The sequence below is a fragment of the Lissotriton helveticus genome, chromosome 9 (genome assembly GCF_964261635.1).
Source record: "Lissotriton helveticus chromosome 9, aLisHel1.1, whole genome shotgun sequence".
NCBI classification, from domain to species: domain Eukaryota; kingdom Metazoa; phylum Chordata; class Amphibia; order Caudata; family Salamandridae; genus Lissotriton; species Lissotriton helveticus.
This window is the reverse complement of record NC_136070.1, coordinates 397,202,025-397,215,027: the sequence shown is the minus strand read 5'-3', so window position 1 is coordinate 397,215,027 and position 13,003 is coordinate 397,202,025. Positions and strand designations below refer to the sequence as shown.

General features: G+C 41.9%; 1 protein-coding gene across 1 annotated transcript in view; it reads right to left on the bottom strand.

The window, feature by feature from the left end:
* The window catches only part of LOC144781356 (cholesterol 24-hydroxylase-like), a 457,687-nt gene that overhangs the window by 152,513 nt on the left and 292,171 nt on the right, over positions 1–13,003 (bottom strand). Inside the window, exons 11-12 of the mRNA XM_078660145.1 lie at positions 1,769–1,853; positions 902–1,012 (exon numbers count right to left, since the gene is read on the bottom strand). Of these exons, the coding sequence (XP_078516271.1) occupies positions 902–1,012; positions 1,769–1,853 (196 nt within the window). The remainder of the gene's footprint in view (positions 1–901; positions 1,013–1,768; positions 1,854–13,003) is intronic.

Genomic DNA, 13,003 nt, shown 5'->3' with positions numbered 1-13,003 from the left:
CGAAGTGTGCTAAGGGTAAGTAGATTGGGACAAACGACTTACCTTCATACCTTTAGCTTCAGAATGTCCCCCAGTGACAGCCAACTGGAAAGAAATATTTGCTGAACTACAGATAATGGCAGATAGTATCTAAGATTCCTTCCCCAATGAATGCCCATCTAGGCTACGTTAAAGAGATTCTCCTAACAGTGAGATGATATATAGCACTGGCCATCCTCTTGGCCAAAAGAAGCATCACACTATGCTGCGGCAAAGGACCTAGAACAAGACTCGATCTTTGGATTAGAAACCTATTATTCTGCATTGATTGTGAAGGTAACTAAGCCAGATTACTTCTGCGGAGGTCCCCATTGAGACACTACGTGTAGTTACAAGGATGTGAACTAACAGCTCACTTAAGGTGCAGACTAACTCATGAGACCGGTTGCATTCACACAAACATGCAGAGAAGAACGCTATACCACCTATGCAATAAAAAATAATAGTTAACCTCACAAAGAATAACAAAAGATAATAGAAAACGCTTGGAAATGCATGTGAAATAAGGAAAAGACAGTCCTTGGGGTTACTGTTGCAGACCAATGGAGATTAGAAAGAAGTGGAAACAAGATGTAACTTGTAAAACACTTATCCCTGACTGTTTTTCTCTTTATGTATTTTGGATTTGTTGTTCTCTTCATTATTAGCTAGACACCCAACATTTATGAATACAATATGTTAAAACGGAACAAGGATGAGTTAAGGTTTTAACATTTTGTTGACCCACACCTTTTTCATTGTGCATCTTTGTTCATTAATGACTAGCATAGAACTAACCATACCCATCCATTGTTCTCTCAAAATTCCTTTGTCTGTTTTTTTTACTAATAGGTTGTTCTTTTTTGTTTGTTATAAGACTTACGATTAGGACAGCATTCGCTGGAATTTTAATGCCCTCAATGATTGTATCATTCTCCAGCAGACGTGAAGTACCAGGTGCTGTAGGATATATTCGCAGAGTTTCCTTTAAGACCTGCGAAAAGAAAAGGCAGAAACAATGCAAATCCTAAATTATAGTTGTTTAGATCTACACGATTTTCTGTAGAGTTGGGACAGAAAAGTTGATGTTGTCATTCCAGTGCTTTACTTTTCTGCCATGTAATTTGTAATCAGGTGGCTGCACCCCCTGCAATATCTAATGATGGTATTGCTAGTATAGCATGGTGTGCAGTTAATATTCTCACAGCTGCACTCATGGTTTTGTATCCATGGACATAATCTCCATACAGTGATTTCTATGTGTCCTTAAGTCAATTCTTTAAGAAACCATTGCTTGATACTCAGTCAAAAGTGTCCAACATAGATAATATGAAATCAAGACCAGACATTCTGCATTACCACTTATTTGGTCAATTAGTTCTATTCATTTTAATCATTGTAGATGTCTTTCATATGGAAACCCTGAAAATGTGACATGGACCCATTTCTTCTAGACTTAAACTGGTTACTTGATAGTCGCTAGTGTATGATGTTACACATTCCAGCAATAAAATATGCAGAGGTATGATAATGTTGGCACAATAATGATACAAGATGACCCATGCTAAATACAAATCTTGATTAATCCATATGTGTATTAATCAGCACAAAAACATACTCTATTTCATGATTTATATATTTGTAGAGCAGAAGCCCACTGAAGCTAGCATTGGCATAGTCCAAGTTATAGGTACTATACATATACCAGGAAATCTAACAAATATGCAAATGATCTTTAAACTATTATTACCTGTGATAAATATTGTAGTTTGCCAAGGTCTTCATAGGCAATGTCTCGCTTCCACCCAATAATTTCATCAATTTCTTTTCGAACCCTGCAGGTAAACAAAAATGTAAAAGCTCTTTTCTGATACTGTTTGTGTTTCATTTGTATTAGGTGTGACAGGGTCTGAAAGAGAGTCTAGTTTTTAAGTATGCACCTGCCTCTTGAAAGGCAAGAAAACATCCAAGAATAACAACTTTCTGAGAAACATTTAAGAAGAGAACATTATTTCCACAAGATCTGAATCTACAGCCACCTATTTATTTTTCTGGTAGAAGCACTGATACATATATGGACCGACAATCAAAGGCATTAGTTTTGAACTTCAAGTGAAGTCTTTTTTATTGGATATTATTTAGTGTTTAAACTGTTTGAACCAGTACTTATTTCAAAACATATTACGTCTTAGTGGTTTAAGGGTTAGGCGTTTAAATCATGTTGCTGATTTTAAATGGATGCTTGATGAAATTGATACAATTCAGGCTGTCTGCAGTTTCTGGATTTAATTGACACAATTCCTTAAGAAAAGCATCCAGTGTCACTATAAACATTGTAAACAACATAGCCAGCCTTCACTTCAGAGTTTTGTAGTGGGAAATCAGGAAACCAGGGGGAAAAAGTATAAAATCCATGTGATAAGTAGGTCTTCCCTAAATAGTAACAACACAAGCAGTTCATAAGAGCATCCAAATCCATATGTCTTACAGGGTTTAGGATTGTTACAAAATTCACAGTCATATAGCCAGATTAATCTTGCCCCTAAACAGTAATATTATGACCAGGAATGATGTATGGAACATGGTTATGGAAAACATTATTGATTATAGAGTAGGCATAAATGTGAAGGAGTTGTCCCTCACGCTTGAAATTCAAGAATGCTGCACAGGTTTAGTCTGTCATCCAGGTATATCTCAATGCATCAATCAGTCCTGTCAACACAGTTGAAGCATTTACAATTTCGATGATAGAAACTTCTTTATCCTCCTGTGTGCCATGAATCATGCAAGGATCTGGGTTTATGGCTCATTTATATCAGCTAAATAATACTCTTTAGCCTATTATGGTATAATATCCCAAACCATAAAGAGCCTGTCTTGAGGGGAGATTGACATGGCAACCAGATGTTCAAATCTGTCACTACTCTGGAAGTTGGTGGCAGATTTTGGCAACAAGACTAATTATTGAAACAAAAAAGGATATCAATAGGTCTGCTTTTTGGGTTAGCCTCCTTTTGATGCTTATCCGCTGAGGGTTGTAACTAAGGACACGTAATGACTGCTCACCATCCTGGAAAATGTATTACACAAGTTTCTTTGTATTTCAAGCACCAGTCTCAACATTCGCCAGTTCAGGAGTAAGACTTGTCCACCTGAGAATCCAGTAACCCCAATGAATGTACCAATGTCACTGTCACCAGTGCCAGTCATGGACACTCCTTCCGTATCTCCGCAGTCTCACATGACCAGATCTGGGCAATTGATTCTTGACAACTTATTGAAGAGTTGCAATGTATATGTGTACTATTGGCAGCTTTTATTTAACAAAGGGGGAGATGTGGTGTCTTGTGTGTTAGATATGATGGGGCCCTTTTGGTTCTTGACAGACTCAGTAGAACAGTGACGCAGGTGCATGGGTGTGGGTGATAGAATTCATGATGTAGGATGTTCAGTTAATGATTACACACTGAGGAACAGAGACATGTATTACTAAGCTCTGTGTGTGGCATAACAGTTTGCATGTACCCATGCTGGGGAGAACGCTAAAGTTGATTCATGGTATGCTTTTCTTGCTCCGTGAATGTTGTCAAGTTGCAGCTGTTTGCTTATGGGGTGATGGTTATAGCTTGATGACAGATCCAGAACTCAGGGGGTTTGCAGGGATCACAGAGGTAGCCAGTACAATAGGAAGTAGAAATCCAGTCAACCCTCTAGAGTATTGCAGGAGTCTCTGAAGCGCTCTGCCGCACGTCCATAAGGGACGTGAGAACAGTGGCGATGTCAGTGAAGACAGACTCAACTGTGGATTCAGGACCCCAGCAGCAGAGCCAGCCTTGGGCATGGGTGAGCTGGGCCCAGGCCTGGGGCACCAAATATTTTGAGGAGCGCGGAAGGGAGCTGCCTGCCTTAATGACTTAATGTTATGCAAACAGCAGGTCTCGTTGAAGATTTTGTAATCAGCCCTTAATGTACCTCAGTATAATTGTTAGCACCACACCAAACCCCCTGCCCTCCTCACATCTTCCTCGCATCTCCTGTACCCAACATCAAACACCAAGTTTTCTTTCTGCAAGGGCACTGTCCCAGTCTATCCGATTTAGGGTCGGCCCTGCCCAGCAGGAATTATGTGCCCACGGAATGTTTCACGTTCTCCAGACACTGAGGGGCATATGTACAAATCCATATCGCCACGGGAGCGTCACATTTTTTGACATTCCTGTGGCGATAGGGGCTTCGCCTTATTTACAAGACAGCTTTAAGCCACCTAACATGGCTTAACGCTGCTTTGTAAATAAGCTGTCCTTTCACGCTATTCTTAGCGTGAAAGGGGAGGGCAATGGGTGTTGCAGTGGGCGTTCCACTGCAACACCTATTGATTCTGATGCTGCCTCCTATTTACAAGGGAGGTGAAAATAGGAAGAAGCACCAGAATTTAGACCAGGGAAAACCTGGTCTTAACCTGGCAAAGTTAGGTAAAATGTTTAATTTCTCCTTGTGTTTGCTTTTCTCATGTGTGCTGTGGTGTGCAGCACACATGAAAACAGCAAAAAGTCAATAATTGTTTATGTACAGGAAGGTCCCCCTTCCTGCACATAGTCATTTTTAAAAAATGTAGTTTTTGCAACTTCTGTGTGTGGTGCATTAAGCAGCAAACACAGAATTACCAAACAGCATTTCAAGATTGTTTATGTGCATAAAGGGGGACCTTCCTGTACATAAACAATCTTCCCCTGCATGCAGACACCCTTAAACTATGGTGCATGGGTGCCTACGTTGGCGGTAAGCGGCTAATTTTAGGGGCACAGCCTTTACAACACGGGCATTACCACATGCTGCCATTACTACGCTGCTTTTACAATGCAAGTCGTTTCAACGACTTTCGCTGGAGGGCGCTGTTGGACAAGGAATAGTTTAATTTTCTATTCCAACACCTTCCCTTCTGTAACATGGGCTGGAGTTGAAATAGAAAATTAAACTATTCCCCTATCCAGCGCTTACAGCGCAAGTCGTTGTAACGACTTGCATTGTAAAAACAGCGTTGTAATGGCACACGTGGTAATAGCCAGCGTTGAACTGTCATACAACCCTAAATTTAGCACCAGCGCAGGAAGAAACGCAGGGCTGCATCATATTCTTGTAAATATAGTACAGCCCTACGTTTCAGAAGTGGTGGAGCGTGTCGTTAAGCCAAGGAGTCTAAGACATGCTCCGCAACTTCCTTTGTACATATGCCCCTGAATTCCAGGGGTCAAAATGCAGGAAATGTTCTCACGTGATTGGAATGGTGCAGAGCAATAGTCCAAGGCTTCATCTCGGCTTCGCTTCTGGTATGTGAGATTAGATAAATGGCAAGAAGGAATAGGAGCGAGGCAGCTCTGTAAAAGAATCGGTGCCTAATAGCAAAAAATACCCTGAGCCTGGGCAGTGGTGTAACAATAGCCACCACAGCCCTCACGGTGCGGAGGGTCCCCAAGCTCCAAGGGGCTCCCTCTAGCACTGTGCTCCGGTGGGCCTAAGAGCCCTGGGGTGAGGGCTCTCCTCAATGCACTTTGCAAGGGGGTCTCTTCAATTAATATTACGCCACTGAGCACGGGTTTAGGGAATGGTGGCAAGTAGCAGGAGGCACCTGGATGAATTTCTGTCAGTGTCTTCTGCCAGCATCCGCATCTGTCTCTCACAGTGGAAGCAGAAGCAGCGGCCAGTGGACGGGCACAAGCACAGTGGGGGACGATGCAGGCCACGCACCGGGGGCAGTGTGGTATCTAGGCTGTAAATTGTACATGGATAAGAAAGGCTGCTGCATTTACACTCTTTGTTGATATATTTCCTCATACTAATTGCATTTGAAAAACTTCAGAACTTCCTTCAATATGCTATACGTTTAGAATACATGAATAAATGCTGCATTTCCCCTGTTATCAAGAAAGTTGGAATATTGTTTTGGTCTCACCAATGACATCAATAATGGGAAGAATAACATGATATGGAATATCATCAGCAGTGTCACTACTGGTTTGATTTCTGGTGTCACGTGCATACCGCTAACAAAGATTTCTGCAAATATGCTCACTGTGATCCATACACTGTTAGTCATTGATTTTAGTTGGAAATCAGTTTATCACTTTTCATGTGTAAATGACCATGAAACAGCCATAGGCCCCCAATGTGTGGAGCTGATAGAATGTTACCCTCTAACTTTTTACTAAAAAAAACGAAAACAAATCTGAAAGGTTTGCTAACTATGACTCCCATGTCTCCAGTCTAGGCACTTGCAATAATTCTTCAAAAAGAAACCAGAATTCAAGAAGCAAATTTTATCAAAGAGGAAAACATTTCCAACTTGCTAGGGCGTGTTTTTGCTCTATTCATGGGCATGTGTTTGTGGTCACTGTTATTGTGCTTGACAGGCTTACTGTAAGCCCTACACTTTTCGGTTTATTAGTCATTTTTGATGATGTTGAACACTCAATGTGTAGCTCTCACAAATAGGACTCAATGAAAGGATGAAAGGTCTACACCTGGTTCTCATTCTTCCTTGAGACTCAAGAGAATCAGGAAGAAGCAATCACCCCTTCAACCCTTTAGATGGGATTTATTTGCAATAGTTGTGGGGTTACACAGAGTTTAACACAAAATAAAACGCATATTTGTAGTGTGCTTGTTTCCCCCAGGGGGGGGGGGGGGGAGGGGTTCTTTATGCCACTGACTAACAATATATGTTTTTCGAATGATTCTCATCTCAGTGGCCTTAGGAATAAAGGCTGTATGATGTTGGCACAATTTGAACCGGTAACCACTGGGTCAGACACTGATCCCTGATGTGGATACTACATATGTGTAACCCTTCACTAATTTGGTGAAATGTTGTAGTTTGACTTCTTCATCCTGTGACTATCACTGCCTCTATCATTACCTGGATGTCCTCCTATACGATTAAACTAAATTCCAACAAGCCCTACATTCTGGGTTTGGGCAACAACACATGATATGGTCTGGTCAATGTTGGTCTTCATCCCTGGTGCCGTATCCCTTTCTTGTTTTCCATAAGCAGAGGTGTCTCACTGGTAAGACTACTCAGTTGCTCCACAATTTAATATGGCAGCAGGTGCTTGTTTCCTACTACTTAAACATTGGACAAATTTGCATCGCATTTTCTCTGTGCTCAGCAAATTGATGTGGTGCAAACTGTGCTTTAGTCATAGATGGACCATGGCAATGCCATATGTTTGAGACTACACAATCTCCTCCTACATCATCTTCTGATTAATCATGAGAATGTGGTGGCAAAGTCTAGTTATTTGCCTTTGCAAAAATAGTTTTTTACTTCCTATCTTACAAAATTGCATGTTCTTGCAATTCATAAACAGATTGTCTTTCAGAATGTATATATTTGCCTTAAAGCTTTTTATAATAGCCCTTTTTTCAGGTGTGTGTCCAACTTCATTGTCTTTAACATACTCAAATCTTTATCAATTCAATTCAATTAGTCTTTATTCGATCTTTATCATTCATAAAAGACAGATAAAATATATGCAAATGATAAAATGGCATAAAATATTACAAAAACAGGGTCAGTAAGATTAAAATATGAGTATGATAATTTCCATTAGGATTCTATACCATGACAGTACTTAAAATAGACTTAATTTTAGTAAGAGAAGAGAGGATTTGATCAACAATTTAAATCCATTATGGCACAAGGTTATAACAATATCTCTCTATTTTTTTTTTTATGCAATTTACACTCAATCGCCAAGAGAAAGAAACAACACATGGTATAAAACAGGTTATTTACACATAACAAAACCTACATTTGATTACAAGCTTTCCCTTCTAAGGGCCTAAGTCAAGCTAAAAATTCTAGCCATAGCTATAACTACGACTTCACTAGTATCTGTCTTTAAGATTTGCAGAGCTGTTTGGCATGAACTTATACCAATTTTTTTGACAGATCGACTTAAGCCATTTGTGACGTGGGCCCTTGTAGACAGGACACACAAACAAGACATGGGTTAAGGACTCTTCCTGAGATGGACACCTATGGTATTTTGAGTCTGAGTCATCACCCCACTTTGCCGTAAATGATTTTAAAGAGAGCAAACCCATTCTAAATTGGTGGAAAAGCTTCCTGTCACCAGATTTCATAATGATATCCCTATAGGTCTCCATACTGTATTCATATTTCTGGTCTAGAAATAGACCAGTTAGGGGGGTACTATTCACTAGTGACAGGGACTTCTGGCAGACCATATCCCTATATAAAGTTTTAAAATCTTTTTTCGATGGAAACGGGCTCCCTTCTGGGTCCTCCCACAAATGGCCGAGCCCCATATCAATTAGTGTGCTCTTGATCTTTTGCAACCATGTAATTTTTTAGGACGTATCGGCTTCTCTAATGTGCTTTGGAGCTTTGGATTAGGGTGATAACTCCGGGGTGGTCCATAGTCTAAGCCAATAGGCAAGAGGTCTAAAACCCACAGCCTCCTCAAAAGGAATACATCCCAGATCTAAAAGTAGGGGTTTAAGAGGGGACGATTGAGGGAGACCAGTCAGTGCTCTCAGAAACTTATTCTGGGCTAGGACTAATTGACCTAGATTTTCGAATCTCGAGAGTTCTGCACCATAGATTATTGAAGCCCCAACTTTCCCGTGGTAAATAGTGAGTGCCGGGCCAACTGGTTTGGTATAGGATAACCGCTGTTCTTTTAAAAGGGCCCCTGCTAGCTGATTATGCCTTAGGACTAATAACTCTATCTGTGGCTTCCAATTCATCCTTTTACCCATAGTAATGCCCAGGTACGTCAAGGAATCAGTTTGCTACAAAGACGCACCCTTCATTTGTACTCTAGCTTTCACTGTTTTATGTTTATGCAACACCATGAACTTAGTCTTGTCAACATTGACAACTAAATCATGGTTGTTGCAAAATAAAGTGAGTCTGTCAAGGGCTCGTTGCAGACCAGATTGTGTTTTAGACAAAATCAAAATATTGTCCACAAAGATTAAAATCGGAACGCTAGAACCTGCCAGAGTGGGGGCGTCCGTCGGATATTCAGTATAATATGAGATAACATTATTTATGAACAATGAGAAAAGGGCAGGGGCCAAAACACACCTCTGCCGAACTCCCTTGTCCACAGAAAAACAATCAGATAGCTCACCCTGTTGTCCCCACCTAACCTGGGCATAGGTAGACTCATGAAGCTTAATATTAAATGATAAAATCTCAGGGGGCATCCCAGCTTCCTTCAATGTGTCCCGCAACTTAAAGTGGGCACTAAGTTGAATGAAGATTTAAGATCTATAAATGCTGCATAGAGAGTCCCCCCCCCCCAGCTAAAACCACTGTATTCCAATAAATCATCATGAATCTAAAAACGTGATCAGTAGTGCTAATGTGGGAGCGAAATCCTGCTTGATAGGTGGATAGAATTTCATTATCATCGATCCACCTATTTACCCTACTAAGCACAATCTTTTGCAGAGTGTCTATAAGGCTTGTAGGTCTATAATTAGTTGGGCTGGCACGGTCCCCTTTTTTGTAAATGGGAATAATTTCTGCCCCGTGCCAAGATTCTGGTATGGGGGCACCTCTAGCCAAACAATTGGCTAGAATGAGAATATATTTAAGCCAGTTCTGCCTATCGGCTTTAAATATATCCGCCAGAATACAGTCCAGGCCCGGGGCCTACCTGTTGCGACACCATCCAAAGCTCTCTCAATTTCCCCTAGGTTGAAGGTTAGGACTGAATCAGAGATTCCTTGAGGGTAATGTCTTGAGCTATCTGTTAAGGATGAAAACTGAGTCTGATAGTGTGCGACCCACGCTTCTGGTGGGATATTATTCACTGCTACCGGCCTGGCGTCACCACTATCCCATTTGATTATTTGCCAAACCGACACCAGTTTTTCCCATTGCTTGCTTATAGCAAGTCCTTCCATCTTTTTTCATCAAAGGTCTTTTTAGCCCTTAATTGGGTTTCCTTATATTCAGACCTAGCTTTCCTAACCTCTTGGGCTACTCCAGACCTAATGGCTTGACAGAGGTGCCTAAAAGCTGTCCTACATGCACCATCATACCATTTTGCAGATTTTTGAAAAGGCTGCTTATAGAATCTTTTTTTGTTTGCTGTGAAAAAAGCTTTCAGCTTTGTAAACAGGTCCTCATGGACCTTTGTAAGGGCAGGGAGAGTGGCCTCATTCATTTCAAAATGAGAGAGGGCTAAAAGAGTGTCTTCAAGAGTTGACTTTATCAAGACCATAGTGCCCTCATCTTCTGAGACCCGTGCCCATTTTAATCTAAGGCAGTCATGAGACATAATTACATATGCCATTGCGGTTTCCATTCCTACATTCACTGATAGATGGCCCTTTGCCTCTAGTGTCAATATCAAGAGTTCATGGTCACTCTCGGTTCTTTGATGAACCTCCATATCCCTTAACCTTGTCCAAAATTCTAAATTAATAAAAAAAGTAATCAATCCTACTACTTCTTGACCATTATTAAAAGTATGGGAGACTTCACTGTCAGATTTTGACCTCCCGTTGACAGCCCTTAGGCCCCTCTCCAAGGATAGACTTTTTAATTGTAGAACTGCCTCTGTCCATTTATTAATTGGGGGGAGCGTCAAAGATGGTATTCCCGAAATCGCATCCTCATCACTGGTAAGGCTTCCGTCATCTGAGCCAAGTGACTCAAACGTACAATTGAAGTCGCCAGCGATAACCCGATGACATGTACCTTTAAAAGATTTAATAAAGGAGCCCAGGCTAGAAATGGTTGATAAGGATTTCCCTCCCACCATCCCTCTTGCATAGACATTGACCAATATAAGCTCTGGGTCATAATTAGAAAGTATTTTAATAGCCAGACTATTCGGATTGTCAATCACTAACTCTTCAACCTGGTAGCCCGCCCTCTGTCTAACCCAGATAGCCAAACTCCCAGATGGTCTCCCTTTAGATCTTGCAATGGCTGGTTTGCCAAAGGCCAGATAACCTGGGTGGAAAATCATGCTCAGTGACCAAATCTCCTGAAATGCGATGATATCATAATTCTCTATGAAAATTGACCAGTCAGAAGAGATGGTCTTTGGTTGAAGGCCAGGGATGTTCCATGATATAATATTTATAGAGTCAGAAGCTATACTGCCTCCCCCTTCTATAGATAGCAGATTCCCAGTATTCTCCATTCGAATATATGCTGCTAACTGGGGGCTTCAATTAATCTGGGTACAAAGAGCAGCCTGGGTAAGGGAATTCTCTATCTCAGGAGGCGCTTCAGATGGTAGTCAGTCACAAGCGTCTAGGCCGGAGAGGGGAGCAAATCTATTGGCTAAATTTAGGTCAAAGCGTCTATGTGAAGATGTAAATGATACATATTGGATGCCCCCCCAGGCAGAGGGAAATTGTGGGGTCTATAAAAGAACTCTAGAGGCAAAAGGGAAATTTTTGCAGGATAATCCCCTTGATTTCTACTACCTAAGTGGCCCAGGAGAAATCTGACAACTTGCTCATTGTTGAAATTAGGCAATTACGCAATCACCCCACCCCATGCTTTATAGAATGCCCTATCCATGCAGAACGTCTGGCCATTATCAGCTGGTTACAAATGTCCCAATCCCATACCCCAGCTTCCTTCAGTTGTGTGGTAAGCCAGTGCATGGTTTTTTCCATTAACTGGTCGGTGGATTCAGTCTGCCCAGCCTGAAGGGCCGGAACATTCCTCAAGACCACCACCAAAGGGGCGGCGGCCGGTGGAAGGTAAAGGGCTCGTTGGCCTTCTGGACCTAATCTATGTGCCAATCCTGCATGCATAGCAGAGAGATCTCGGCCAGTTGGCCCAGATACAGAACTGGCCTGAATGGCTAAGTTGAGGGTGGTAGGAGTTTGTGCAGTATCACTTACTATCCTTACGCATGGTCTGCCACCCTCCCTCCTTGGGGAGCTCAGGATATACTGAGCAAATTCACCAGACATATTCCCTGTTTTGCCCATATTTCTAGCCGATACCACAACACCAACATTAGGAACAGTAGCTACCCCGCCATCCCTCCTAGGTGATGATGGCGATGGCCTTATTGTAGGAGGATTGCTGGGTATAGGCTTGGGTATTGCAACATTACAGGGCTCATTTTTTGTTGAAATTACAGGAGACCGATTCATTTTTGCCACAGAAACCTCGATGGAACAATAATTGGACATAACTTCCAGTTCAAATTTTGTTATTCTTTCCTCAATCAATGTCAATCTGTCCAAAATTGGGGATAAACAAGTTGAGATTAAGTTCCCCAGTTTATTCCACAAAGCCTCATGTTCCTCTGGGGCGAGAGTACCTACTAAATCTAAATTTGGACCACCAGAGGTAGCCATCGGAGGCTCTGCTATAGGTGATGGTAGTAACAATGGAGCTCCTCCATTCTTGTTTCTCCTTTGCAATTTAGTGTTTTTCTGCCTCTGGGGGCCCCCTCCCCGCTTCCTCTTCGTAGATGGCTCCGGGATTGAATCAGGGGTTTGAAGCTTAGGTGTGGCACAGACCTTGTGGAAATACATGGGAACGAGCTACTTGCTGGTCCCTTTTCTACCATCTCTGTAGTCAATGGGATGATAGGGGCTTCTGGTACAATAGAAAAATCCGGTGTCACATTCGGGGACTGTCTGACATCTCCTACCAGCCCAGAGTGGGTGTCTGTGACCAAACAGCATTCAGGGGTGTGAGCAGACATCAAATCACCCATTGAAGATCGTTTAGAGTGGGAGGGATCAAGGGATAGGCGGCGCTCAGTTAATGTGATCTCATGGGCGAGGACTGAACCAGCTCTAATTAGAAATTGGTCCCGCGTCTCCACCACACTTCCACCAGATGATACGCCTCTCCCCCTACCCTCTCGCGTATTCATCCTGGGCTGAGTACAGTGATAGCTAAATGCCGAAATGTGGGTGCCTTCAAGGAGACAAACAATGAACTGGTGCAAGCTGACCTTGA